Source organism: Thamnophis elegans, chromosome 6 (genome assembly GCF_009769535.1).
Source record: "Thamnophis elegans isolate rThaEle1 chromosome 6, rThaEle1.pri, whole genome shotgun sequence".
Classification (NCBI taxonomy): domain Eukaryota; kingdom Metazoa; phylum Chordata; class Lepidosauria; order Squamata; family Colubridae; genus Thamnophis; species Thamnophis elegans.
The window spans coordinates 55,910,473-55,937,150 of record NC_045546.1 but is presented as its reverse complement, the minus strand read 5'-3'; the positions used below and the strand labels follow the sequence as shown (position 1 = coordinate 55,937,150).

Genomic DNA, 26,678 nt, shown 5'->3' with positions numbered 1-26,678 from the left:
AGAGGAACACTAAACATAGCCTTTACCACTAACAACTAGTGATATCCATGCATGAGAAGTTCTTTCTTAGTCTGTTTCAGACTTGATATCAACTATAATCTTAATCTGTCACTTGCTTTGTGTTTTACCAGACTTGAATGGACAGAAAAAGCCTGAAATTAAACCCAGTGTTGCTAATTACAGGGATTGAATTTCATACATAAACCTATTCTGGATGGACTGGAATTCCCACTTGAAGAACAGGTTGGCAGTCTATGGGTGCTCCTGGATCTAGCTTTCATGGTGAACAGCCACATGACATCTATGGCATGGGATTCTTTTTACCAAATTGACTGCTAAATCAATTGCAATTCTATCTGGAGAATAAAGACTTCAAATTAGTAACACATATCCTAGTTGTTGCAAAATTGGACTATTACAAATAATTTATCGTGAGATCATCTTTGAAGATAGTCTTAAATTGCAGATGGGCCAGAAATTGGCATTATAATGTGGGGAGTTTATTTCTACTGGTTGCTGGTTGTTTTCTGAGCCCAGTTCAAAGTGCTCACGTAGGCATATAAAACGTTTGGGACAAAATTACCTGAGAAGCACCCCTGCATGATGGGGGTTTTATTGTGGAACTAACTGCTGAGGCAGGTCTACTTTTTATTACAGTTTAGAAATAATTCAATAATAATGATAATACTCAATAAGTGGATAAAAATACCAAACCTAGTCTAAACATTTGCCTTGCTATGTGCTGAATCAAAATAATAATACATTTATTAAGCTTATATGTCACTCAACACCCAGCTGAAGGAAGCGCTTAAAACTAAAGAACTCAAAGAACTACTGTGACTGACATGATCTCCTTTACTTTGAATTACCTCCTCTGATGGTTTGTGCCATAAAAAAGGGTTAAGTTCATTTTCTCCTCCAGAGTTTCTCTTGTAATCTGCATCACACATTCCCTCTTGCACAGCTCTTACAAGCCTGCTATTCTGATCTCCATATTCTCCAGAGGCGACCTCCATCACTAAACAGGTAGAAAAAAACTATTTGATCCTACTACATAGTAGAATAAAAGCAAGATACATGAAGCATTATTCCTAGCTGTCAGGTATGCATAAAATTGTGGAATTTGCCTAACCTTCAATACATAGTGCAACAGCATCTACAGAACTTGCCATTTTCATCAGCATGCGAATAACACATTACAAAGCTGTGTCACAAGCCTCAACTGTTTGGGCCATACATGGGACAGATTGCATTGTGAAGCTGTGACATGGGTGACATCAGAAAAGGCCTGAGTCTTTCGCCCTGAGTCTTTCGGGAATAGGGCGGCATACAAGTCAAATAAAAACCTAAAACCTAAATCTTAATACCCTGACTAACTCCCCTACATCAAAATGGCTATTGCCACTTGAAAGCATTTTTTACATGCATTTGAAAACAATGCCGTAACCATAAATTTTATGACATACATTCACAATTTTAATTAAGACTAATATCCATTGGAGTTTTAAAGATAGGAAACTGAGTTCCAGCTTATGTGATAAAACTGTACTATTTCAACATCTAAGGCAGCTACGTAAGCACAAACAATATCTTGGAATTAGAAACAATATTTTGGATACATGGCAGCCATTGAAAATTAAGAAAAAACACAGTAATAATTACAAAAGATATGTGAATCAGATAAGGAATTGGACAGTACTTTCTGCATCTATAAATAAAGAAATATATGCTAGCAGTCACAAACTGACTTTGAACGAATGTAGATTGTTTGGATGATATAATTAACATGATTGTTTAGGGGGACAGCTACCAGTATAATCCTGAAATCTAATATGTATTTATTTGTTATGGGCATATTATAGGACAGTTTGTGAAAAGCGGTAACTATGGAGAGAAAACAAAGTTAAAAAATTGCAGGATTTCTGAAATTGTTTAAAATGATTTTAAAAATTATGGCTGATCAACCAATTTAAATGTAGATTCTATTTCAATGTCTATGCAGAATGATAGCTTTAATAATCAAAGTTATTACAATTTTTTTAAAACCACACTTCAGTATGCTATTCTTTACTCCATGTAAAAAGAACACTTCCAAAGTATTTGAAAAAAAGTGTCATGAACATTTCACCTTCCTAATGAAATTCTATTTTCAGTAAGTAAAGTATACCCATCAATTAATGTAAATTGATTATGGCTGCCACATCCTCTGGAATGTATGCTTATTTCCAATATGAATATGAAATTATCCCCCAAATAATGCCTGTTTTGAGCTTCTGAATTTTTAATTATAAAAGAGAAGGAAAAAAATCAGCAAATACAGCTCTGTTGTGTTTTACTTGCTCTTAGTTTTATTTCAAAGAGTTGTTTTTTTTAAATGAACTAGCTCTGGCAATTTTATCTACCACTAGAGGGTATAAGATATCAATAAATAGATACCATATAATTACAATGCATAGGTATAAACACAAAAACAGACACAAGGCACACATAGAAACTCAGTATCATTCCCAAAAGCTTGTGAAAGAAAGTGAGAACCTCCATCATTTTGCTCACCAAAATCTGCTGGATTGTGATATGTTGGACAATTTAAACCCAAATCTCTCAAATAAGGGACTAAATTTAATACTTTCCCACGGTAAATGCATTGCCCTTGGCTCAAGACATAGAGCTGAAATAAAGAAAAACAAGAAATGATGAAAAATATTCCTGTCTAGCTTCTGAATTATGGCATGCAATCTTATTACAAAAATATTATGTAAGTTAAAGAAGTGACACTGACATAGTTAAATCTCCTGGATATTAATATACTTACTAAGAACCAATAGAGTTTTACAGAAAATATCTGTTTCCAGGTTTAACTACTGGAAGATATTTCTTGTATTTTAATTTATTAATCTTTCTCCTGATATGCATTAAAAATCATCTATTTTTCACCTGCCTAGCCTTGTTGTACAACATTTTCATATCAACATTTTTCTCAGGTGTAGTTTTAAAGTAGCACTAAACTTTAATTAACAAAATTATTTGTTACATATGTTAACATGCATTCACACTAGGTCTAATTCAGATCTAATTTTTAATCCCATTTTTCTCATCACAAATTTCCTAAATACACAACCTCAACATTTTTAATTTCTCAATTTCTTAATTCCATTATATTATATTTTAATGGCTGAAAAATTTCAATATGTTAAATACTTTTTTCTGATTATAAATTATAAACTAATTTTGATATGAATTGTTAAACTATACAAATTATTGGCAATCTACTCCAAAGACTTATTTCACCTCACAGATATGTTTTGCCCTATCTTCACAGAACTACATTCAGCCACCTTTATGAAGAGTTATGATACGGCTCATCCATCTCAAGGAACAGATTTAATGAACAGCAGCTATTATCATCAAGCAGCTATGGTCATTCTGCTCATTTGAAGAAAAATAGGACACCCTTCACAGAGGCAGTTAGAAGAGACATTTCCTTAGACATCCAGCAAAATAAAGGATGTCTTAATTACATCTGCCTAAACCTATTACATATCATATGTGGAACATAATAAAGTCCAAATCTGAGAAAGGTTGAGTGAGAGTTAAAAAGCTGCATGAGTGGAAATGTGTGTGAATTTAGCAATGTCTTGTGTTTTATTCCTGTGCTAAACATTAGGACTGGCAGACCTTCAAGGCATATATCTGACCAAAGCAACCCTTTTCAAATCTCCTCTCCCTTGTGAAATGAAACATCCTCACTGATATTCATCAAAATGATATGGTTACTTTCACTCAGCTGCTATGGTTCTGAGATCTGATGAGCAAAGCAGATTGACCCTGCCTAGATTTTTACAAAGGCAGAATATTACCACATCAAAGCGCTGCAGTGGAATTCTGTGGGGGAAACCACCTTATTAAAGCAAATTACTTTAATATTTATGAATTATCTGTATCAGTGGTGGGTTTCAAAATTTTTTAGAACCTATTCTGTAGGTGTGGCCTATTTTGTGGGAGAGGCTTGGTAGTCATATGACCTGGTGGGAGTGGCTTGCTGGCCACGACCAGATGGGAGTGGCTTGGCAGTCATGTGACCGGGTGGGCATGGCCAACTTGCAAAATGTGGTGAAACTCACTTAACAACACTATTGCTTAGCAACCAAAATGTTGGCTCAGAAGCTCTGGCATTTGAAGCATGCAAGTCTTAAAGCTGTCAGGTTATAAGACCTTTGCACCCCTCACCTAAGGTGACCAGACGTCCCGCTTTTGGCGGGACAGTCATGATTTTTAATAATTTGTCCCGTGTCCCGCGGCGTGTTCAAAAACTCCCGATTTTCCAAAAGAAAGAAAAGACGCCGAATCATCAATTTTAAAAAGGATGCCGTTAAAAAAAAGTTTTTATTTCTCTGAAGTGTCATTCCCAATGTGGCCTTTAGAGGACAGTGGTTTCCCTCCCTCCGCTCGGCTCGCTTGCAGAGCACGATGTGGGGCAAGGCTCCCTCCACTCCTGCGCATGCGCGTGCCAACACACAATGTTTTTGTGACAGCTGCCCGGCGGCCTCGGGCGGGGGGAATTTCCAGCGGCGGCAACACGGCAAGGCGGAGGCTCGGTCCCGGGCTAAGCAGCTCAGCCATCGGAAGTTCTCTCGGGCGCCGTTCTCCCTGCAGCCATGCCGTGCAAGCTGCTGTCAGCAACCTGGTCCAGGTGAGCTGAGGGGAGGCAGGCGGGGATCCGGTTGGGAGAGGCTGGTGATGGGGGTGGCTTTTTGAAAGGATTGGGGGCGTTGGGGGAAGGCAATCGGGGGTAAGGGTGCTTTGCAACTGCCAGTGAAGTCCCATCTAAACTTCTTGGTTCTCCCTCTCTGGCCCGGAGCAGACCGTCCTTGGGAAAGCTGGGTTCTTCCTCCCTCCCTACCTTCTCTTCCTTTCCTCCCTTTCCCCTTCCTCCCTTTCGCCTCCCTCCCCTCTTTCCTTCCCTCCCCTCTTTCCTTCCTTCCTTTCTTCCTTTCTTCTCCTCCCCTCCCTCCAGCCCAGAGGACAAGCAGCTGCTTCTGGAACTTCTTGAGAAGTTTCCTTGCCTGCTTTTCTCCTTCCCAAATGCCTTCCAATGACTGGCTAAGCTCTCCTCCCTGGAGTCTCTTTCTTCTGCCTGGGAATGGAATGGGGGGGGTGTTCTTGATTAAAACTTTTGCCACCCGGCGCTGCGGCTGAGGTGAAGCCACCAATCTCCCGCCGGCACCCCCGCCCATGGCAGCAGCACCTCCCCTTCTGCTCAGAGCACCTGAGTTGGGCACCGCATTACCCCTGCCCCCTCCTCCTCCGCTGTGCTTTTGAGGAGCCATGAGGCCATGGGAGCCAGTAGGAAGGTGGAGGAGGGGGCGGGAACAGGAAACAAAAGGCCCCATGGCTTCTCAAAAGCATGGCGGAGGAGGAGGTGGCGGCGGCAGGAGTAACACCATGCCCAGCTCAGGTGCTCCGAGCGGAGGGGGGGCGGCACCGCTGCTGGCATGGGTGGGGGCCCAAGCGGGAGCTTTGGTGGCTTCACCTCAGCTGCAGTGCCGGGTGGCAAAAATTTTAATCAAGAACAACCCCCCCCCCCCATCAATGGTGTCCTGTTTAACCAATTTAAAATCTGGTCACTTTACCCTAACCCTTTAGAAAAAAAAAAACCAGGGGGGTTCAAACTTGACAGCTTTAAGACTTGTGGACTTCAACTCCCAGAATTCCTCCTTCCCTCACTCATCTCCTATCCCTGGATGCCACCAGGTGAGGTCTTGGGAGAGTGCGCGATAGCTGGTTTGAATGGTAGTCTCCTTTCTTTCTCCACCTGCCTCCTTCACTCATTTGGGAAGACAGAGAAAGAAAGAAGGTGTGTGATAGCCAGTTTGAATGTGAGTCTCCTTTCTTTGTCTGTCTGCCTTCTTCACTCATTCGGGCAAGCGAAGAAAGGAAGGAGACGCGCGATAGCCAGTTTGAATGCGAGTCTCCTTTCTTTCTCCGCCTGCCTCCTTCACTTGTTCAGGAAGGTGGAGAAAAGAAGGAGGCGCGTGATAACCGGTTTGAATGTGAGTCTCTTTTCCTTCACTTGTTTGGGCAGGCAGAGAAAGAAAGGAGGTGTACGATAATGCACCTCCACCACCAATGGCAAAGGGGAGCCCCTTTGCCCTCGGCTATTGTGCGCCTCCTTTCTTTCTCTGCCTGCCCAAACAAGTGAAAGAGGCCACTAAACCACCCACTCCCCCGTGTTCAAACCAGCCCAACTCCTCTCTCCCAGCATGGGCTCTCTGGAGGGGGAGGGAAGGTCTGCAGGGCGAGCGAGCAAGGGGGGCAGGCCAGGGGAGGGACCGTTGTGGTACAGGGCCTCCAGAGGTCCTGCTATGCAAACGCGCCCTGGATTTCTGGCACCAGTACACGTATACCATATCCCTTGAAACCCACCTCTGATCTGTATACTCCTAATAAATGCATTTACTACAAGGTAAGCATTTGAAGGAACAGCTGGCAAAAGATAACTTCTCTATAACACTCTGTTCTAACTGATTCCCAAAGAAATTCAACTGTACTGACTCATCCGTTTCTGCAGTTGATGTATTACAGTTTTTCTCTGTGAATAATTGTTAAATATGAGGCTAACAAAGGATGTGTTAATAATGAGGAAAGGCCTTTTCAAGACCAGGATCCAAGTGGCTATGACACAGTGTGCACAGATACATATATTTCAGCCCTACGATTTTACCTGATCGAAAAGTTCAAACAGTTTGGCACTGGGCTGATGGATAGTGCAGATGATGGATCGACCACCCTGGGCTAAGCCTTCAGCAGAGACACAACTTGGAAGCAAGAAGCACTGTCCAGGCCACTGAAAAAAATGAAGAAAACACAGTTTGTCCACTTTGTTCTTTTAATATCCAAAATTGAACTTGAAATGAAGAGTTGGAATGAAAGTTCAGTATGAGAATCCTACAAGTAATCTTTACTTATTTCCCCCCACATTTTAGTTCCTCTTTTAGAAGGTTGCTAATATCATATTCTGTGCACTAAAATGTAGCCTTGACTACCTCATGTATCAGTGATGTTTATGCTTATTATATATTATCCTTATCACATTTATATATATATATATATATATATAGATATATATATATATATATATATATATATATATATAATAAATATATATATATATATAATATTTGAAGTTGAACGATTGTGAAAAAGAAATTGCTGTGTTGTCCCGATTGTAATTGGAGCCCTTGGAGCAATACCTAAAGGGCTACCTCTCTATTTGGAAATTTTAAATTTATTAGACTTGAACATTCTGATTCTACAGAACCACCCTACTTGGAACAGTTTATATCCTCGATGTTACCTTAACAGTTCCCTAGGTCCTTGGCTAGGACTCGAGCTGTTGAGCTACCAACCAGCCTCAAAGGCTGTAAATCTCACAAAGATGAAGAAGACGAAGAAGAGAAGAGAGAAGAGAGGAGGAAGAGGAGGAGGGAGAGGAGGACGAAGGAAGAGGAGAGGAGGAGGAGGAGGAGGAGGAGGAGAAAGGAGTAGAGGAGGAGGAAGAGGAGGAGAAGAAGAAGAAGAAGAAGAAGAAGAAAGAAGAAGAATGAAGAAAGAAAGAAAAGAAGAAGAAAGAAGAAGAAGGAAAAGAGAAGAAGAAAGAAGAAGAAAAGAAGAAGAAGAGAAGAGAAAAAGAGAAAGAAAGAAGAAGAAGAAAGAGAAAGAGAGAAAAGAGAAGAGAAGAGGAAGAGAAAAGAAGAAGAGAAGAAGAAGAGAGAAAGAAGAAGAAGAAGAAGAAGAGAGAAGAAGAGATTCGTACCCTCACCACCCTCCAGACTTTCCGCACAGCCCTTAAATCTGGCTATCCCGTCAGGCCTGGGGCTAAAGACTGTAACCCACCCGAATGGTATGAATGTTGTGCTTTTAATTATGTACTGTTTACGTGTTAAATGTTTGTTTCCCCCCCTTTGAGTTGTAAGCCGCCCTGAGTCCCCCAGGGAAAAGGGGGCATATAAATAAACTCTCAATCTCAAAAAGAAGAAGAAAGAAGAAGAAGAAGAAGAAGAAGAAGAAGAAGAAGAAGAAGAGAAGAAGAAGAAGAAGAGAAGAAAAGAAGAGAAGAAGATAATAATAATAATAATAAAATAATAATAATAATAATAATACTGGCGCAATACACCAGACATCACACTGGTTGAGAAAAATAAGGTCACAATCATAGACATCGCAATACCAGGTGATAGCAGGGTCGCCAAGAAGGAACATGAAAAAATCGCAAAATACCAGGACTTAAAAATCGAAATTCAACGACTATGGCACAAACCAGTAGTGGTAATTCCAGTGGTAATTGGCACACTGGGTGCTATTCCAAAAGCACTGGAATTACATTTAAAACAGTTAAAAATTGACAAAATCACCATCAGTCAAATGCAAAAAGCCACACTGCTTGGATCTGCACGCATATTACAAAAATACGTTACGACGTCCTAGGCCCCTGGGTGGGGCCCGACTAGTAACCAATGCCAAATCCGGCAAAACAACTGGCCGTTGTGATACAATTGTATAATAATAATAATATATGCGATACATTTTCACATATCTCAGCACATTCAATGTTGGAGTGTAATGAAACTAGAGCCAATTAACCTCAATTAACAATTGCAAAGCATGTAATTATTACAATGCTACCAGAAACCTCTAGATCACACTATACTGGATGCTACCTACTATCTTTGCTTATGCTGGACTTTTTTTTAGAGGAGAAGCAAAGTCTAGACTATAGCTACCCAACATTTTTATTTATTTTTTTATACATTTATTGGGTGCCCCAAGAGCTTCTTGAAAATGTAGGAGGCTGACCCTTTTGTTTCATGGTCATTTTTTTCTATTTTAAAATAGGGATATTGGCAAGTGGCAAGAATATGTCCACAAATCTCCTAGTATTCTAAATGTCAAATCATTTGTTATGGTGGCTGCTGTTATTATTAGAGTTATTTAAAAAACCTTGGGACCAACTCATGAAATCATGATGATCAATGAATATAGGCATATGCTGTACATTTTGTTTTTCTTATGGAACTCAAGATAGTATACATAGCAGTAGGCAACTCCAGTTAATGCACGATTTCACAACCCACATACACTGCACTTAATGAAGAGATAAAGGATGTATTAATACATTTACCTGAAAGGAAGGAAAGATTCCCCCACTCCCCAAATAATCACTATAAGTGGATAGAGAGATGCAAACATTTGCAGAGTGTATTCTGAAATATATGGATGCTTCTAAAAATTAGCGTAAGGACTAGCTATTGTTTGGCAGGACCAGCTATCCTGTAAATTTAATACTTTAAAAATGAAATCTAATTTCTTTTTTTCTTTAACCATCCAACTATTTCTTCTTCTTACTGTCTCATTTTTTCTCCTTTTTTCCCTTTCTTTCCTGCTGCTCTACTCTGTCCCATCTCCATCCCGTTTTCCCATTTTGTTTTTGACGCCTATGGGAAAGTGTCTGTTCCTGTGTATGAGAATTATTTATGTTTGATTGAATGAATTCTAACATACAAAGATGGAAATCCATAAATTTTATAACTCAAGTACGTTATTTTACAGATTGAACATATAATGATTAATTAAATTTATAGGGTCTTTTTGTCAATTTGATGTTTGATTTTAGCATCAAAATATTTTTTTTATTTGATTCTGGTTTATATGCACACATTTAATAGACTAATTTAGGCAAGTTTCCAATATTGGTTTCATCTGGAGTTGACAATCCTAGGTTGATAAGGTGAGGAAGCTAAGCATTACACTAATTTTTTATCTGCATTTGAGTATATTTTCTTATCCTTCCTTTGGAGGGAGAAATATCTTAAATTCAGGATTATATTCAACTTGATATAATACATAAATGCACAAAATGAATTTCCAGAGTCGAAGGTCTCTTTTTTCTTTAAAAAGATCTGTTTAAAATTTAAAATTAAAACATCAAGAGGATACTTTCAACTTTTTAATACTTTAGATACTAAAAATAATAAATGTTTAAAGCATATTTGTGATAATTGTCAGCCTTTTACTCCAGAACACAAATTAACTGGTAGGTTCATCAAAAAACATAACTGGTGGGTTGTTCACAATTCCAAAGCAATCGCAAGACGCTTTCTCTGCCCTCCTGAAAAGGCTTCCAGTACGAGTACTGGCACCACGACAGCAAACCCAAAGCTGTCAGGAGCTTCATTCACCTGTGAAGAGGAACAACATAAGGGAAACTTCGGTAATAATTTATGTAATTGTATTCATATCACAATAGTGATCTCTGAAACATAAATATCTGAAACTAGGGGAGTGTATAAGTAAATATTTTATAATTTTTCTAATATGCCAGCTTGAAGTATTAGGAAGCACATTGTTTAATATTTATTTTAACATAGTTCAAACTGTTTGGAAGTGCTATTTCTAATTATTGTTAAGGTTGTAAGGAAGCAAGACTAAATAGTCATTTTGGATGAAAACTATGATCCGATTCTACTATTATCCATGTATTATACGCTTTGCTAAGCATCCTTTTATATCATTTACTAGAGGTCCCTTTCTTATTTCATTTAAAAAGCAAATGAAACATTTAGGCTACCAAATTTGGACTGCAAAAATGGAGGTCAGAATTGCTGCAAAGCACCTTTGAATCTTTTTACTTCCATCTTTATCAGCTCAGATATAGTAGCCCTATGAAAGAAGAATCCCTTGGCCCCAAATTAGAATGTTCTGAATACTGGCACTTAAATTTTAGGTAGATTCCAGCCTTTCTCAGGAAAGTAATATTATCTATCTATACTATCATCTATCTATCTATCTATCTATCTATCTATCTATCTATCTATCTATCTATCTATCTATCATCTATCTATCTTTTATGTACTGAACATTGTATTTTTAGTCTATGCACATCTTCCACAAATATCCATTTGATTTCTTTCTAAGTAAATTTGTCTGGGTCTTCAACTTTCACTGAAAAGATTCTAGATGTACTAAATGTTTCATGCTCTATCCAGTGTTGGCGAACCTTTTCGGCATCAAATGCTGAAACGGGGAGCACACACACATGGAAGTGCCAGAAAAAGAAGAGCAGTGCCAGCGAGCTGCTCTTCTGGTTTCCCGCATTCCGCATGCGCAAGACCAGCTGGCATGCGCACACAGAACCTGGAAGAGCAACGGGAGATGGCTGATGTCCCTGGAGAGATGGCTCTGCTTGCCACTTCCAGCATGCAAGCCACTAGGTTTACCATCATGGTTATATGCCATCTTTTTCCTGGGACTTCAAGGAAGCATACAAGGCAGATCTCTCCTACTTTTATCACATAACAACCACCCCTATTAAAATAGTAAGTTAGGCTGAAAGACAGTGATGGCCCTAAAGTTGCGCACTAAGTTTGATAAATGAATAGACTTTGGACTCCTGATCTAATATCACTATACCAGACAGGCTCTCAGGTCAAAGCATCTTTTACCACCAGCTCAAACCCCTAAGTACTGAGCCAGCTAAGAACTCAAATTTAATGTTCAATGAAGCATTCCTATTGTTGCACAAATTCTTCAATATGACATTTCCCATATTTTTCCATTCAGTCTTTTCAACCCACTGATTTTACTTACATAAGTTATATGCAAACTGGATATCCCTTGCATTCAACATTCATAAATCTGGTTAAAAAAAAGAGAAATCATGTATAATCTTCTAAATATACACTTTTATATATATGTAAAATATACTTTTCAACATATCAAACGTCGTGCATGTGTTTTTTCTAAAAGAAATAAGTACCACATTTTAAGTCAAATAAAGTAATATACATACCATTTCTCTCCCTGCCTTCATCTTTTTTCTTGAAGTTTCAGGTCAGCAGACACCTGAAATAGCTAGAATATTATACTTATAAGCCAATTTATTTGGGGGTAGGATATCAGCCATGCAAAGTACTTACCCAATTCCTATAATACCGTATAGGTCTTTGAAACTACTGTGCTGCTTATTTAAAATACAGAGCTATTATTATAGAAGCCAGGAAATAATCCTTAAGAGGTGAAATATTATCAATAGTTTCAATTAGGATAAATATTTGTTAGAGTATTGTGAGAAGCTTGCAGGTTGTCAGCTCTCCCATTGCATCACTTCAGCCTGCTTTGCTTCAATGGCATCCTGCCATAAAAGGGCGTGAGGGAGTAGTAAGGGATATAGGGAGGGGAATGACAGGGATGACAGGAACTGAAGATGCCAGCCCAGAACATATCTGGCTTTGCTTATACTGTAACACATCTTGGCTTTATTAAAACTATACATTTCTCTACAAATGGAGTTGAGGGTCTTTCTTTCTTAAATGCCCAAGCTGGCCTGACCCAAGGTATCATGAAGGGAAAAAATCCACCTTTAACTGAACCATTTCTTCAAGAAACTACTGGAAACATTTGATCTGAACAATTATACTTTTTATTATAATAATTCTGCTTAGAAAAATAATATTTTCCAAAGTTTGGAATGCATTTATGTATTCCACCCACCCCCAAATATGTGATCTATGAACAACAGCTGGCTTATTTCACAATGTGAATATTGTCCCGGGTGTGTGGCTTAACAGCACCCAATCGTTGATGTCCAAAATCTGCCAAACAATGTTTATCATCATTGCATTTCACTCCTGTGCACTGGTTACCAATACTTAGCAATATCATACCACCCCACATTAGAAGACAATAAGCTCCCAATCGGCTATGGTCAAGGATTACTGAAAAACAAGGCCCTCCCTATTTCACCAGGGACAATACATAGCCCATCATGAGACTGAATCCCGCAGGCCAGCTATTCACTTAACATCAACCCAGTTTAACTAAAACAGAATGCCAAGAGAAAGGAAATGATCCAAGGTTACCTTCTTGTATGGCCATGCCCATTAGTGAATCCCTCTACCAAACTATCTGGTTTTGACCTGACTTGTTTTGTTGGTCAAAATTGTACAGACTTAGGTATGATACTGAAAGAAGTGCCTGGGAAAGATTCCCCTTGTTATGATTGTGGTGCTGATATGCAAACTATTAAACACATTTTTGCAAGATTGCCCACAACATGTGTTGTCTGATTCCCTGGAGGACTTGCATGGAGCAATGCCAGAGATTATCGCATGCTGAAACTGGAGGCTCAAGCCACTCGCGTGCCTGGGAGTGCTCTTCCAGTTCTGGCGCTCCCAACACGTGAAGCTCCCATTTCAGCACTTGCATGTCGAAAAGGTTAGCCAACACTGGTACAGTATATAGCTTACCATTTTCTCTCTTTCGCCCCTTCCCCCCTCCTTCTCTCCCCCACTCTTCTTTTCTTTGGAATTTACCCAATTGATGGGCAAAGATACAATCTGTCCATTAGTTCTCTAGCAAGGCAGATTTAATGCAAGATTTTTCCTTTTTGTGAATTGGGACAGGAATTATATTGTCCACAATTCCTCTTAATACTTTCATGAATGCACTTTATTTCTTTTCATGGTTCTTTGATGTACAATCATTACTGCTAACCCAGGAAGAAGCTAATTCAGAAAAAGGAGAGCTGTATGTTATATAGATGTGGTTGCTATTATTAATAATCATACCATCATAGCTTCCTGAACAGTAAGATGTGGAAAGCAGCATGTCATCTTGCATAATGTAACAAGATACTTTGCGGAGGAAAGAACGCAAATCACGATGTTGCCCATTGATAAGAATTTCTCCTTTCATCCCAGTCTCCCTGAAAGTAAGAGGAAAACACAATCTATTTTTTTTTCATGCCTTTAGATCAGATTACCTGCACATTCAAGTTTTTCATAGTACAGGAGTCAGTTCTTTTTTATCATATGCAAGTAAGTATGAAGTGTGAAATATATATATCAGAATCTGAGTTTACAGTTTAAGGACAATTGTAGAAAAGCTCTCCATTCACAAATTGTGTTATCAAGTTTGCACATATGCAACTATCATATGCAAACTCTCCTAATAGCATATAGTGTTGGATTCACATCTCTGAAGTTCCTGAAAGACTAGTACATTTAGGCTGAAAATATCTTCATAATTAAAAGTTAAGTGCATTAAGTTCAGAGTTCCCCAACATTTCCATCTTTTCTGCAAATGGAGCGTTTGTACTTACCCGCTGCTCACGCAAGTGGGAATGCACACACATACACACGAACACATACACCACACACAGCCCGGTTGCAAAAAGCTCATTACCCATTAGTGGGTTGCAGCCCAGAGGTGGTGACCCTGCATTAAGTTTCATGGCCAAGAATGGATAAGAATGAATAATATTTTTCCTTATAATTGTTAGAATGGCAGTATTTGTTGCAAAGGCTGTCCCACAGATCAGAGACATGGACAAGATGCCAGATCAAGTACCCTTAGAAAATAGATCATAGCAGAGGAAGTGTCCAAACTGCCTATTTTAAGCAAGAGATGAAGCCTGTAAAGATGATTTCTGGGAAAAGAAAGGGTATGAGACCTCCACTCTTTTCACCCTGATTCCAGCTGTTCCACCTCTGAGTTTTTTTTTAGACAGAAACCCATTGTTAATATTTAAACTTGACAAAGGGATGTAGCCTATCTCATAAACATAAATTACCTACTGGATGTATGTGTGTGTGTGTTTGTGTGTGTGTGTGTGTGTGTGTGTGTATGTTTCACACACAATATATTTTGGTAATACGCTTAACATCTTAAGACATCGGTCATTAAAAGATACAGGTGTTTATACACTTACTGACCTGTATCCTGCCAGAAGATTCATAAGTGTCGACTTCCCAGCTCCAGAAGGACCCATAATTGCCACCAGCTCGCCACTACTAAACTTTCCAGAAATTCCTTTCAGCAAAGTCTTGAAACCTATAAAAATGGAAGGGAGAGAGAGTTAAAATTTAGAAAACATATTTTTCTAAAATAGGTAGGCACCTTGTTGCAGCCATAGACCAGCTCAAATCAAACCAAACAAATAAACAAATAAAAAACAGATTAAGAAAGCAAGTAAAAGACCACAGTGAAACCCACTAATTACAAAGCTGGTATGGTCAAGATGTCATCCATTTCACAAAACTTAGCTACTTTGACAGAAATAAAATCTTAACCATGTTTAAGATTAATAAATGATATTGATCAGACATTAGCAACTGTAAATAATATTGGTTACAATTTTTCTTGGCTAATATAGATATAGAGACATCTATCTATCTATCTACTATCTATCTATCTATCATCTATCTATCATCTATCTATTAATCTATCTATCTATCTATATCTATCTATCTATCTATATATCTATCTATCTATCTATCTATCATCTATCTACCATCTATCTATCTAAATTGATTCTGCTTATCTTACAAAGCCAGGTATTATGGGATTTTTCTTATATTTCCTCCCATCTTTTTCATTTTTATTCCCTTTTTCCTGATTTGTATTTAATGGAAACTGGAAGATTTTAAATGTAAATGCAATTTGATTGAAAAACGTTAAAAGGAGGAAGATATGGAAAAAATGAGAATATTTCTTCTGGTAAACATGTTTTTGCATTATCAGTTTTGTACTACAACAGTAATAGAATAAGTCCCTCAAGAACTATGTCTATCATGAAGGAAGAAAAATATTGAGATGAAGAAGATACAGTGAAGGGACTGGAAGAATGAGATGAAAACCAAATTTTGTATATTTTCCCTACTTGAAGATCCAGGAGATTCTAAAGTGATCAACAGATATTTTAGAAAGCAGGATGGCATTTATCTGACAGCATGCTGTGACAGAATTATTTCTTTTTCATTGTTTTGCTCCATTACATTTTCTCTGCCTCTAATCACGAAGCAAAGTTAGCTGACAAGGCTAAAAGAAACACCAGCCGGTTGGGTAACAACTGCAAAATGAGTAATCTGCCAAGTTCTTAGACAGACATAGTGTTTGTTTTCCTTATTTCTTTCAGCAATCAAAATTGTTTAGGAGATGCAAAACATATGCATATAAATATTTCTACTACCACAAGATATTAACTTCACACCAACAAACTACTTGGATGATGATTATTTAGAAACTTCTCTGATAATTTCAGCAAAGGCTGCATTTTAATTTGGTGAATAAGATTCATGTAATGAATACAATAAAGTTTCTAGATCTTGAACAGCATAAAAGCAGTTACAGTATATTTAGGATTGTGTATGGGTGCTTTATAAAGTAATATTACTTTGTAGTAACCATTATAATTCATTCAGGACATCTAGGTGTCCCTTTTATACACATCAATTGCTTTGTTACAAACCCATAACTCAAAAATTATATTTCGGTTCTATTTTCATGGATCTTTTACAATTCAGGGCTTAATTGCACAGGCATACCAAGCAATGGGGACAACAAACCCTGTGGCCTATATGCTTAAATCTGATGTCAAGGCACAAATAAAGGTCAGATTTGTATTGGGACACTACTATGTACAGGCTGTCATTAATGAGGACTAGAATGGTTATTCAGAAGACCCTACCAATCTTTCTTGTCTTAACAGCACACTGAAATACCCCACAGTCGCCACAGTTCCATGTGGAGTTTAAAATTTATAAACAATTCTCTTTTTCCCAGGATTAAAAGAGACAAATTCCTACTTTGGAATTTTAGCTTACAGATAAAGTTTTGTTGAATTCTTTTTAAAACTGAATTCTCTATTGTAGCAAAATATATACTTCAAATATAAAAACAGAAACAAAGAATGATTTCAATATATAGCTTCCAAACCAGTGGTGGGTTTCAAAAATTTTCAGAACCTCTTCTGTAGGTGTGGCCTGCTTCGTGGGAGTGGCTTGCCAGCCATGTGACCTGGTAGGAGTGGCTTGGCAGTCATGTGACTGGGTGGGCGTGCCCACCTTGTAAAAGGTGGTGAAACTCACTTAACAACGCTCTGCTTAGCAACCAAATGTTGGCTCCAGAAACACTGGCATCTGAAGGACGCAAGTCTTAAAGCTGTCAAGTTACAAGACCCTTGCACCCCTAACCCTTTAGGAAAAAAACCCCAGGGGTGTTCATGTTTGACAGCTTTAGACTTTAAGGTTTAGATAGGACTCTTAGAAGCGGGCATGGTGATTAGTGAGCCAGCCAATCAGTGGAGCGGTCGGCGGGGGCAAGCATGATGCAGACAGGCGGGGGGAGGGAGCGGAACCAGTTCTAAATGGCATGGTAGATTTGTGGAACAACTTCTACAGAAGAGGTAGGAAACCCACCCCTGTTCCAAACCTGAACTACAGGTAGTCCTTGACTTACAACAGTTCATTTGAGACTGTTCAAAGTTGCAACAGCACTGAAAAAAGTCAGTTATGACTATTTTTCACACTTAAAATTGTTGCAGCATCCTCCATGGCCATATGATTTATATTTGGGTGATGACTCACATGTATGATGGTTGCAGTGTTGCAGGGTCATGTGGTCATCTTTTGTGATTTTCTGACAAGCAAAGTCAATGGGAAACCAGATTCACTTAATAACCTTGTTATTAATTAACAATTGCAGTGATTTACTTAACAACTGTGGCAAAAAATATTGTAAAATGGGACAAGGTCCACTTAACAAATGTCTTGCTTAACAACAAAAATTTTGGGCTCAATTGAGATCATAAGTCGAGGACTACTTATAAAAGAGAAAAAACTCAACCCTCCCTTTGGTTCATAACCCCAAGACAACCCTCCAAAGTTTGTTCACCTTTATTTTGCCTACTTTGTGAATAGGATTATCTTTGAATCAGTCCAAATCACATTTAAAGAATCTGCTCTCAGTGCATAAACTATACCCAGTGTCTATGAAGATTTGAAGCATATACGTGTATAGGCAGAGCTCCAATATGAATTCTGAGTTAGAATGTTTGGACAAGATTTTATCATTGCAGTATCAACAGCATGATCTCTTAGGGCTCCTTTTCTCAGCCAGTGACTGGACAAACCTTCAGCAAAATTTTATTCTTTTGGTTTCTCTATCATCATTATTCATTAGCACTATAATGGATAAACTGCAAACCATTTTACACCAATCTCATGAGCTATACTAAATGCCTTACTTATAGCCATTCATAAGGGATGCTTAAAAGATTCTAAAAGAGAATGGATCTATTCTGGATTAAGTGGATGTAAAAAATCAATTAAAAATGCCTTTTGCTTCTCTTTCTGTATCTCTCTTTTCTCCTTGTTTCTTATATTTGATATAAAGATTTGGAAAAATGCTTTATCTGCCTGTTGTTTTTCATATGTTTATCTTTTTTCATAAAGGCTGTCTAGTTTTCAGTCACTTTTTAATTACAAAGAGTCAACAACAGGGCTTTCTATAGGCTAACTAGGCTTCAGCCTAGGGCCCTCAAGATCAAGAGGGGCCTACATTCAAATTGTTAGCAAAATTAAAATTACACTATTCTAAAAAACAGTGAACACATAAAACACTGAACCGAAAATAAGGAGAAATTCTACGCATATGACTAATAAACAAGCATAAAAATGTATTGGTTAAGATCGTTCCAGCGCCGCGGCAGTTGGGAGCCCGCCCACGTTCTCGGCACCGGCGGTTGGGCGAGAGGCGTGGCCGCTCCCAGTAGCCGCCCCGTCGCCGCGGAGCCCACCAGCAGCCAGGCAGGTGAGGGCGAGGGGGCCGAGCCGGGCAGCTGAGCGCAGCAGGGGAGGCGGCTGGCCTCGCTGCCTTTGCCGCAGAGCAGAGATGCCCTCGTTAGGAGGCCAGCTATATATATTGATATATTTTGATATATATTACAGTAATTATGTATTTTATTGTCTCTCATGTAATTTACAAACTTAAAAATGGAGGTGAAAGGGCCTCATAAGTGGAATAGCCTAGGGCCTCTTTTCATCTAAATCCAGCCCTGGTCAACAAATATGCTACCCCTTTACATTGCTAAGTATTAAGGTGGTGGTGGGAGGTATTCATTTTCAGAATGAAAACAGTTCTCATAGTACTTGTTCAACCCAAGTTATGTTTGGATTACTCTTCCTCAAAGCTATGCTAAGCTTGTGGATACAGGCCAAGAGCCTTTCCCCAAAGGACTGGAGCAACTACAGCCTCCACGAAGTCCCGTGTGGCTGCTCCAAGGCTTTCCCAGGATCTTGCTACATGCACCCACATGCACTGTGGCTTGGTTTGGCCTCAGTACAAGTCTTGGCGCTGCAAATGCAACCAGGGAAAGCCTCAGCACATTTTTTATTTTTATAGAGATTCTTAGTGTACTTCCAAATAATTTTCAAAATGTAGCTGAAATGATTTTGGGAGCCCTTATAGTATATGAACAAGAAGTCCCTATTTGTCCTTATGAATATATGATTTCATTTGGTGGATTGCAGAGCTGGTTAACAGTATGAAAGATCTTCCGTAAAGCCATCAAGACCTAGCTGTTCCGGCAGGCCTGGGGCTGTTGATTGATATCCAGCCCCGCTTAGATGGAATGGATGATGTGGACTTTTAATTGTATTTTTTATTCTTAAATTTTAAATGTTTCCTTTGTCTTGCTGTGAGCTGCCCAGAGTCCCAATGGGAGTGGGCAGCATACAAATTTTATTAAACTTAAACTCGTAAACTTATACCATGTTGCTGTAGTAAGCTTCTGAATCATTCCTTGTAATGTACCATACAGATATTGCACTTCCATTTTAAAAGGAGGAGGATATAACAAACTTATCAAATTGGATTTTCTTAAGTAGTACTGCGCACCAGAGGGATTTAAAACCCTATGACATAGGCTATCCCTCTGGAAATGGGTGAAATGTCTTATGAAAATCTACCATGCAAGTTGACTAGTTAATACCAACGCTGCTCTTTGTAATCTAAAAATACTCAGACACAAATAGCAATAGCATTTAGACTTATATACCACTTCATAGTGCTTTACGTTTTATAGCATTCTCTAAGCTGTTTACAAAGTCAGTATATTGTCCCCAACAATCTGAGTCCTCAATTTACTGACTACAGAAGGATGGACAACTGAGTCAACATTGGAGCTGGTCAGGATCTAACTCCTGGCAGTGGGCAGAATTAGCCTACAATGCTGCATTCTTAGCATTGTGCCACCATGGCTCATGTGCTGTCATCCTCTACAGCACTTATTAATAAACATAGATTTCAAATAACTGGACTCTTTGCTTTAACAAGCTGAATATTCATTGGAATGTGTTGATCCATACATTTGGCATCACACGTCTATTTGGCAATACTGATCCTTTCAGATCTTTGTTGCTTGCCATGGAGTTACCAAGAATCAAAGAGCTTAGAAATGGCTGAGGATTCCACTAAAGTGTCATTGCCTGAGAAAATAAGCTACATTAGTACAGGACAAAACTCACATAAGGGCCATATGATACCTGAAAAAAATACTGCCATCAGTACCATCAGTTACACCCTTATCTAATTGGCTGGCTGGGAATTCTGGTAACTAGACTCCAAACATACCTAGAAGGCATCAGGTGAAAGTAAAATGCAATATCAATATCATTCTTTATAGTGAATGGATAAGAGAAAGAAAAAACTGTCATTTTGATTATTTGCTATCTACTTGCACAGCTGACAAAGGCAAAAAGATATATTCAACATCATCTACCATTAATCATGATGCTTCCCAAATATTTCTTACATGTATGATTGTCTCTTTGTGCTAGTTGCCAACACAGGTAATACGTGATATGTCATCATATCTCTGAGAAAGAAAATACAGCCATTTCAAAACAGAAGTTAAATTGCAGTCACTATAAATAAAGTTTATGGCAAAGCACTATCATTTCACAACAAGATTTGTATTGTGTCCAGCTAGTTATTCAGTGATAAATGTTAGTCATGGGTGCAGTCATACAAGACAAATTGGAAGATATAGCAACATCTCTAACACCTGCTAAGCTAAGAAATTGGTGGAAACTGTATGGCTAAAGGAGATAGATCCTGCAAAAAAAGAATGAAGGACTTCTTTTATAAGTCTTATACTGATCTGATTAATCCGTTTCAACCTCTGTGAGCCAATTTACAATTGATTAGCTAATACACAATTAAAAATATTGTCATCCTCTGCAGCATTATTAGTGAACCACATATTTCAAATTCTCACTTTTCATGCTTAAAATGGCATTTTTAAGCATACCCTGTATGTGAATCAGCCTTAAAGGACATGGAGCCCAAAAACCAAAGAATTAATGTCTCCAGGGGGACAAAAAAATCTCACAAACACATCAAAATTAGTTTTAGGTTTAAAATAAAACTTACTTTAATTTAATTATCTAACCTAGACTACAAACTGCTACAAGATTGTAGTGATAAGACAGAAAATTAGAGTAAATGGCAAATACTGGTTCTTAAAGTCTTTATTACTCTATTCCACATTATGACAAAATGGAATTTTAGAGTGTAAGACAGAAATTATAGACAGAAAGTTGAAATAGAACTAGATCATCTGGCTCCACTGGAACTGAGAGAGGAGGAACTTTGTTTAAAGGCCTAGAGCAGTCCCAGAGGTTTCTGATGAAGATATTTAAAACAAGATTATTAAAGTCTTGGCGATTATTTGGATGGGGAAGAGGATGATATAGAGGCAGAAACTGCAAGAAACACCCCAAGGGAAGTTTTGGTGTACTTTGTCAGAAATAAAACAAGTGTTTGAATTTTGTAGCAGCATTTTAATACAAGATTGAATAGTGATAATACATATATCTGTCCCTAAAAATACCTATAAGAATTTTATGTAAGAGAAAAGAGGGTTTTTAAAAAAACTGAAATATTAAAGCAGAAGATCCCATTTCAATTGGACAAACAATTTTTGACTGTCAAACTCATTATCCATTGCAACACTCTGTTTATTTTCTACCATCAGTACCTAATTTGCTGGTTGGGAATTCTGGTAACTAGACTCCAAACCTGAAGGCATCAGGTTAAAGTAAAATGCAATATCAATATCATTCTGTATAATAAACGGATAAGAGGAACAACTGTCATTTTGATTGGTTGTTCCAAGAGACAGGAGCTCTCACAGAGAATGCTCACTTTCACATCTTCAGCAGGAGTGCTCTGGACAGACAGTTGGTCAGGTAGAATCTATCTAAGAAAGGTAGCCTCACAAACATATACCAGTAAGTTAAGCTTGACTTTATTTCCTATTTTAACTATAAATCATGTTGTTATACTTCTATCTGATATACCATTTAATCCTTGTGTTGGAAACATGAAAATAATCTTCTAAATTGGGTAGAATCTAACTAAGAGCAACTAAGATGATTAAAGGCCTGGAGACTAAAACATATGAAGAACAATTGTAGGATTTGGGTTTGGCTAGTATAGAGAAAAGAAGGACTAGACATGACAAGATATCAGTATTCCAGTATTTGAGCGGCTGCCACAAAGAAGAAGGCGTCAACTTATTTTTCAAAGCACCACAGGGAGAAACAATGGATGGAAACTAATCAAGAAGAGAAGCAACCTGGAGTTAAGGAGAAACTTCCTAACAGTGAGAACAAATAACCAGTGAAATGGCTTGCCTTCAGAAGTTGTGGGTGCTTCATCACTGGAGTTTTTAAGAAGAGACTAGACAGCCTTAGTTTGAAATGGTATAGGCTCTCCTGCTTGAGCAGGAGGTGGACTAGAAGGCCACTAAGGTCCATTTCTAGTCTTGTTAAGCATCATTGCTGGATCTTGATCATGAGGCTTTGTTCTCAGTTACTCATGACCTCTCATATGGATTACTACAATGTGCTATAGATAGGGCTGCTCTTAAAGAGCATTTGGAAGATTCAACTGCTGCAGAATGCAGCTACATGTGTGCATAAGTGTCAGATATTCAAAACGTATAATACCACTGCTTTGTGAGCTGAATTGGTTGCCAGTGTGTTTCTAGGTGCAATTCAAGGTGGGGCCAGGTTCCTTTAAAGAACATTTTCTTCCAGTTGTTTCTACCCATCCAACTCATGCAGGCAGGTTGGAATTTGGGTCCTTTAGCCAAGGAATGTCAGCTTGCTGGAATCAGGAGACCTATTCTCCCTTCAGATATTAGGATGACCCTGAAACTGTCCGCATTTCTCAGGACTCAGAATCTTGGTTATGTGCCTGGGCCTAGAGCTCCAACAGTGTTATGAGCTCCATTTCCTGGCTGTATTAAGATCCATATTATCATTTTTTACTTAGTGTTATAAATATTTATTTTGTACTGTTTTGTTTTATGGTTTAAAAAGTGTCATTTGTTGAAATGGGCAGCTATAAAAATTAAATAAATAAATAAATAAAATGTCTCTTCATAATTTAAAATCTATTCAGTTCCATGAGAAAATAAGAATGAAAAAAAAATTATTTCCAACACAGCCAATTTTCTCTCCCTAAAGCTTAATCTCTTGATCAGAGGTTCTGGAAAATGTTTTGTTGCTATTTTTAACATAGATTCTATGGCCTGAAAACGTTTGAAAGCCCCTGCTCTAATGCATCTAACTGAATATAGCATAATTTTCTTTCTTTCTTTCTTTCTCTTTCGTTCTTTCTTTCTTTCTTTTCTTTCTTTATATCCTGTCTTTATTATATTTATGAATAACTCAAGGTGACAAACATATTCAAAATAATAACTATTGGCAACAGCAGTTGTCATCAATTTCATTCATAAACCTTTTTCTGATCCGTCTTCTCCATGGCAATCTGTCCCTAACCTGTCCTTCAGGTATTCCAGTGGGTGTGGACACAGAGTATCAGAACAGATCATCAAGCACTGTGTTGTAAGCATATAGGAAAATGCTGCCCATTTCCAGAAGTTAGTGAATTCATAAAAAGCACACCAGGTCATAGTAATCTATTTTTCTACAGCAGATTAAAAATGAGGTAACATAGCAGGTTGAGAAAATGAAGCAGCTATAATGTTTTTTGATATCAAAAAGCATCTGTCAAAGTCTTCAATGCTAGCCTATTTGAAAGTTGGATAAAGTGCAATCTGGTAGACTTTAAATGGTCAAACATGTTAGAAACCTGTGTTTCTCACTAGTAAGCACTAGGCTTATGTGAGAAAGATTAAGGCAAATGCAACTAGGTATATGCACTGTTGCAGCTCAGATCAGAGTGAGTTTTTTAAATAGGTCAATGAATGATAATAACCCTGTAGGCACCAGACTACATGCAAATGTTTCTGGGATGTCTATCCATGAGGCAATCTTCCTGCCATTCCACCTGAAGAAGTTATACTTTTTGCTCAGTAATCACTATTTTGCCCATTTGCTTTTTTACCAGGTAAAGGGAGAAAACAATACGATGAGTGCTTGCATGATTCATGATGTTAATATTTGAGTGGACCTGACAACTTCATACAAATATTATGGACTCCCCTCCCCCTTAATTCAATTGTGTAGAATCTAGAAGAAAAAAGGATGAAGGGTTGTTGGTATTTTCAGAGTATCGCAAGTATCTACTTATGGCGTGTCAAACTACACAAGCATATACTTAAGAAGGAGATTATGGAAATACATGTGCAGAAAATAAACATGGGGTGGGAGAGAAGCACATTTACATCATGTTTACATATAAAGCCGCATATTAAGATAAAAGATCCAATTAAAAACTATTTCAACTTTAAACTAAGCAACTGTACAGGTAATCCTCAATTTACAACTGTTCACATTAGTGACCATTACAAGATACACACGGCATTGAAAAGTGACTTATGACCAATTTTCAACATTTCTAACAGTTGCAGCATCCCCTGGTTATGTGATTTACATTTGGATGCTGACAACTGACTCACCTGTATGACAGTTGCAGTGCCCCAGAGTTAAGTGATCACCTTTTGCAACCTTCTGACAAGCAAAGCTCAATGGAGGAATCCAGATTCACTTAACAACTGTTAAAATAATCCTGAACCACCTTCTGTTTCAAAAGGCCTAACTGACCTACATTCAGCATTTCAGATCAGTTTAGTAATAGGCATAATATATAGACCGCCGTTGGAACATAAAATTTGTATGTATTTAGGTAATGATTCTTAAACTGCCTTTAAAATGAATACGGCATAGTCTATGCAGTTTTTAAAATTCTCTTTCACATTCCATATATATTTTTCTTTTAAGGTCTAGAAACTTAAATACTAAAGAGAATAAGCAGAGGAAAGTACTGTTTTAAAGTATTAAATACTTAAGCCTTAAAGTATTTAATAACATAAATAATATGTTTTATTCTACAAAAAAGAATATGTATGCAGCATTATAGACCCAATCTAAGACTTGACTGTGATAAGAAACGTAGACTTAAAGGAGCCTTAAGTCTTAAGGCCATATTCATATTGCTAAGTTGCCCTATTGCAAATACAAGCTACCAACCATTTCTGCAAAACTGGACAATGAACACTGTCATCCATTACTTGTCCTCAGTCCACTGTGAATGTCCTTGTGCTTAACATTAAGTTGAAAGTACATAATACTTTACAGCAGGGGTCCCCAACCCCCGGACCCCCAGACTGGTATCAATCCGCAGCCTTTTAGGAAACCAAAGCATAGCATAGCAGTGGGTGAGAAAATTGCGCATGCATGGAATGTAGATGTGTGCTCTTCCCACTGCTCGTGGAAAAAATTGTCTTACAGGAAACTGGTCCTTGATGCCAAAAGGTTGGGGACAGCTGCCTTACAGCTTATGCCAGCATAAGATTTGCTATCTAGTTACCCTATGCATTTTACTTTCTTTTAGACAAAACCTTACATTTGATTGGCTACACCCTCTCATATGGGTTATTACTTACCCACCACCACCACTACTGAAAGACCCCCTATAACAAAAGCTGTAGCAGAGTTGAGTGAAACCCAGGAAAAGCTTGAGTCAAACCTAGGATAATGCACAAAAAGTATTTTGATGTTCAATGTTATAGTGGCTGCTTGTACATACAAGCTATACAATACAATACATGCACATATAATACATGCATGTGTACATACTTATATACAATACATATAAGATACATAATACATATACAATGAATACATATATAATTTTGAACGTATTATTTAAACTCTGTGTACACATATTATGTACACATAATATACCAACCCGTTTTAATATATCAACCCGTTAAGGACTGCTGCTAGAAAAGAAATGAATTGGCCATTGGGAGAGCACAGACGGAGGCAAGAATAAACACTTGCAGGATGCTATTGAAACATCCCAATCTGAACAAAATTTTGGATTGGATAGCTCCCAGGATCGCAAAAGGCGAGATCTGTCATAGATGGAACTGCCCTTCCTTGAGGCATTAGGAAGAAAGCTGGGGTGCTTATTGAGCCTTACTGACAATAGAAATCCAAGTAGCCAAAGATTATCTTTGAATGGTAAGATAGCTACTGCTATTTCCAGGCACACATATTTTTAACACTTGTGCTGATTCTTTAGAAGCCTCAATAAAACAAAGCACTGTATGTGAAACTTATTCAATATATATCCATAAAGATACACAGGTAGATACAACATAGTCGGGCCCAGGGGTTTATTAGATTTTGTATTGGGATTTGATTTCTGTAAGCCACTTTGAGTCCCCATGAGTGAGTTGGATAACCATATAACTTTAATATATAAATAAATAAATAGTCATCTTTAAATGAAATTCACTGAAATAATGAGATTAAAAATTTGCTTGTGTTATTTTAATAGAGCCACAATGATCAAGTTCTGGA

The 26,678-nt window shown here is 38.0% G+C and overlaps 1 protein-coding gene across 1 annotated transcript in view; it reads right to left on the bottom strand.

Moving 5' to 3' along the window:
- ABCG1 (ATP binding cassette subfamily G member 1) overlaps positions 1–26,678 on the bottom strand; it is a 52,275-nt gene that overhangs the window by 14,960 nt on the left and 10,637 nt on the right. Inside the window, 12 exon segments of the mRNA XM_032219237.1 lie at positions 870–1,018; positions 2,554–2,668; positions 6,722–6,801; positions 6,804–6,844; positions 10,079–10,130; positions 10,133–10,169; positions 10,171–10,194; positions 10,196–10,235; positions 11,846–11,898; positions 13,623–13,652; positions 13,654–13,759; positions 14,769–14,886. Of these exon segments, the coding sequence (XP_032075128.1) occupies positions 870–1,018; positions 2,554–2,668; positions 6,722–6,801; positions 6,804–6,844; positions 10,079–10,130; positions 10,133–10,169; positions 10,171–10,194; positions 10,196–10,235; positions 11,846–11,898; positions 13,623–13,652; positions 13,654–13,759; positions 14,769–14,886 (845 nt within the window).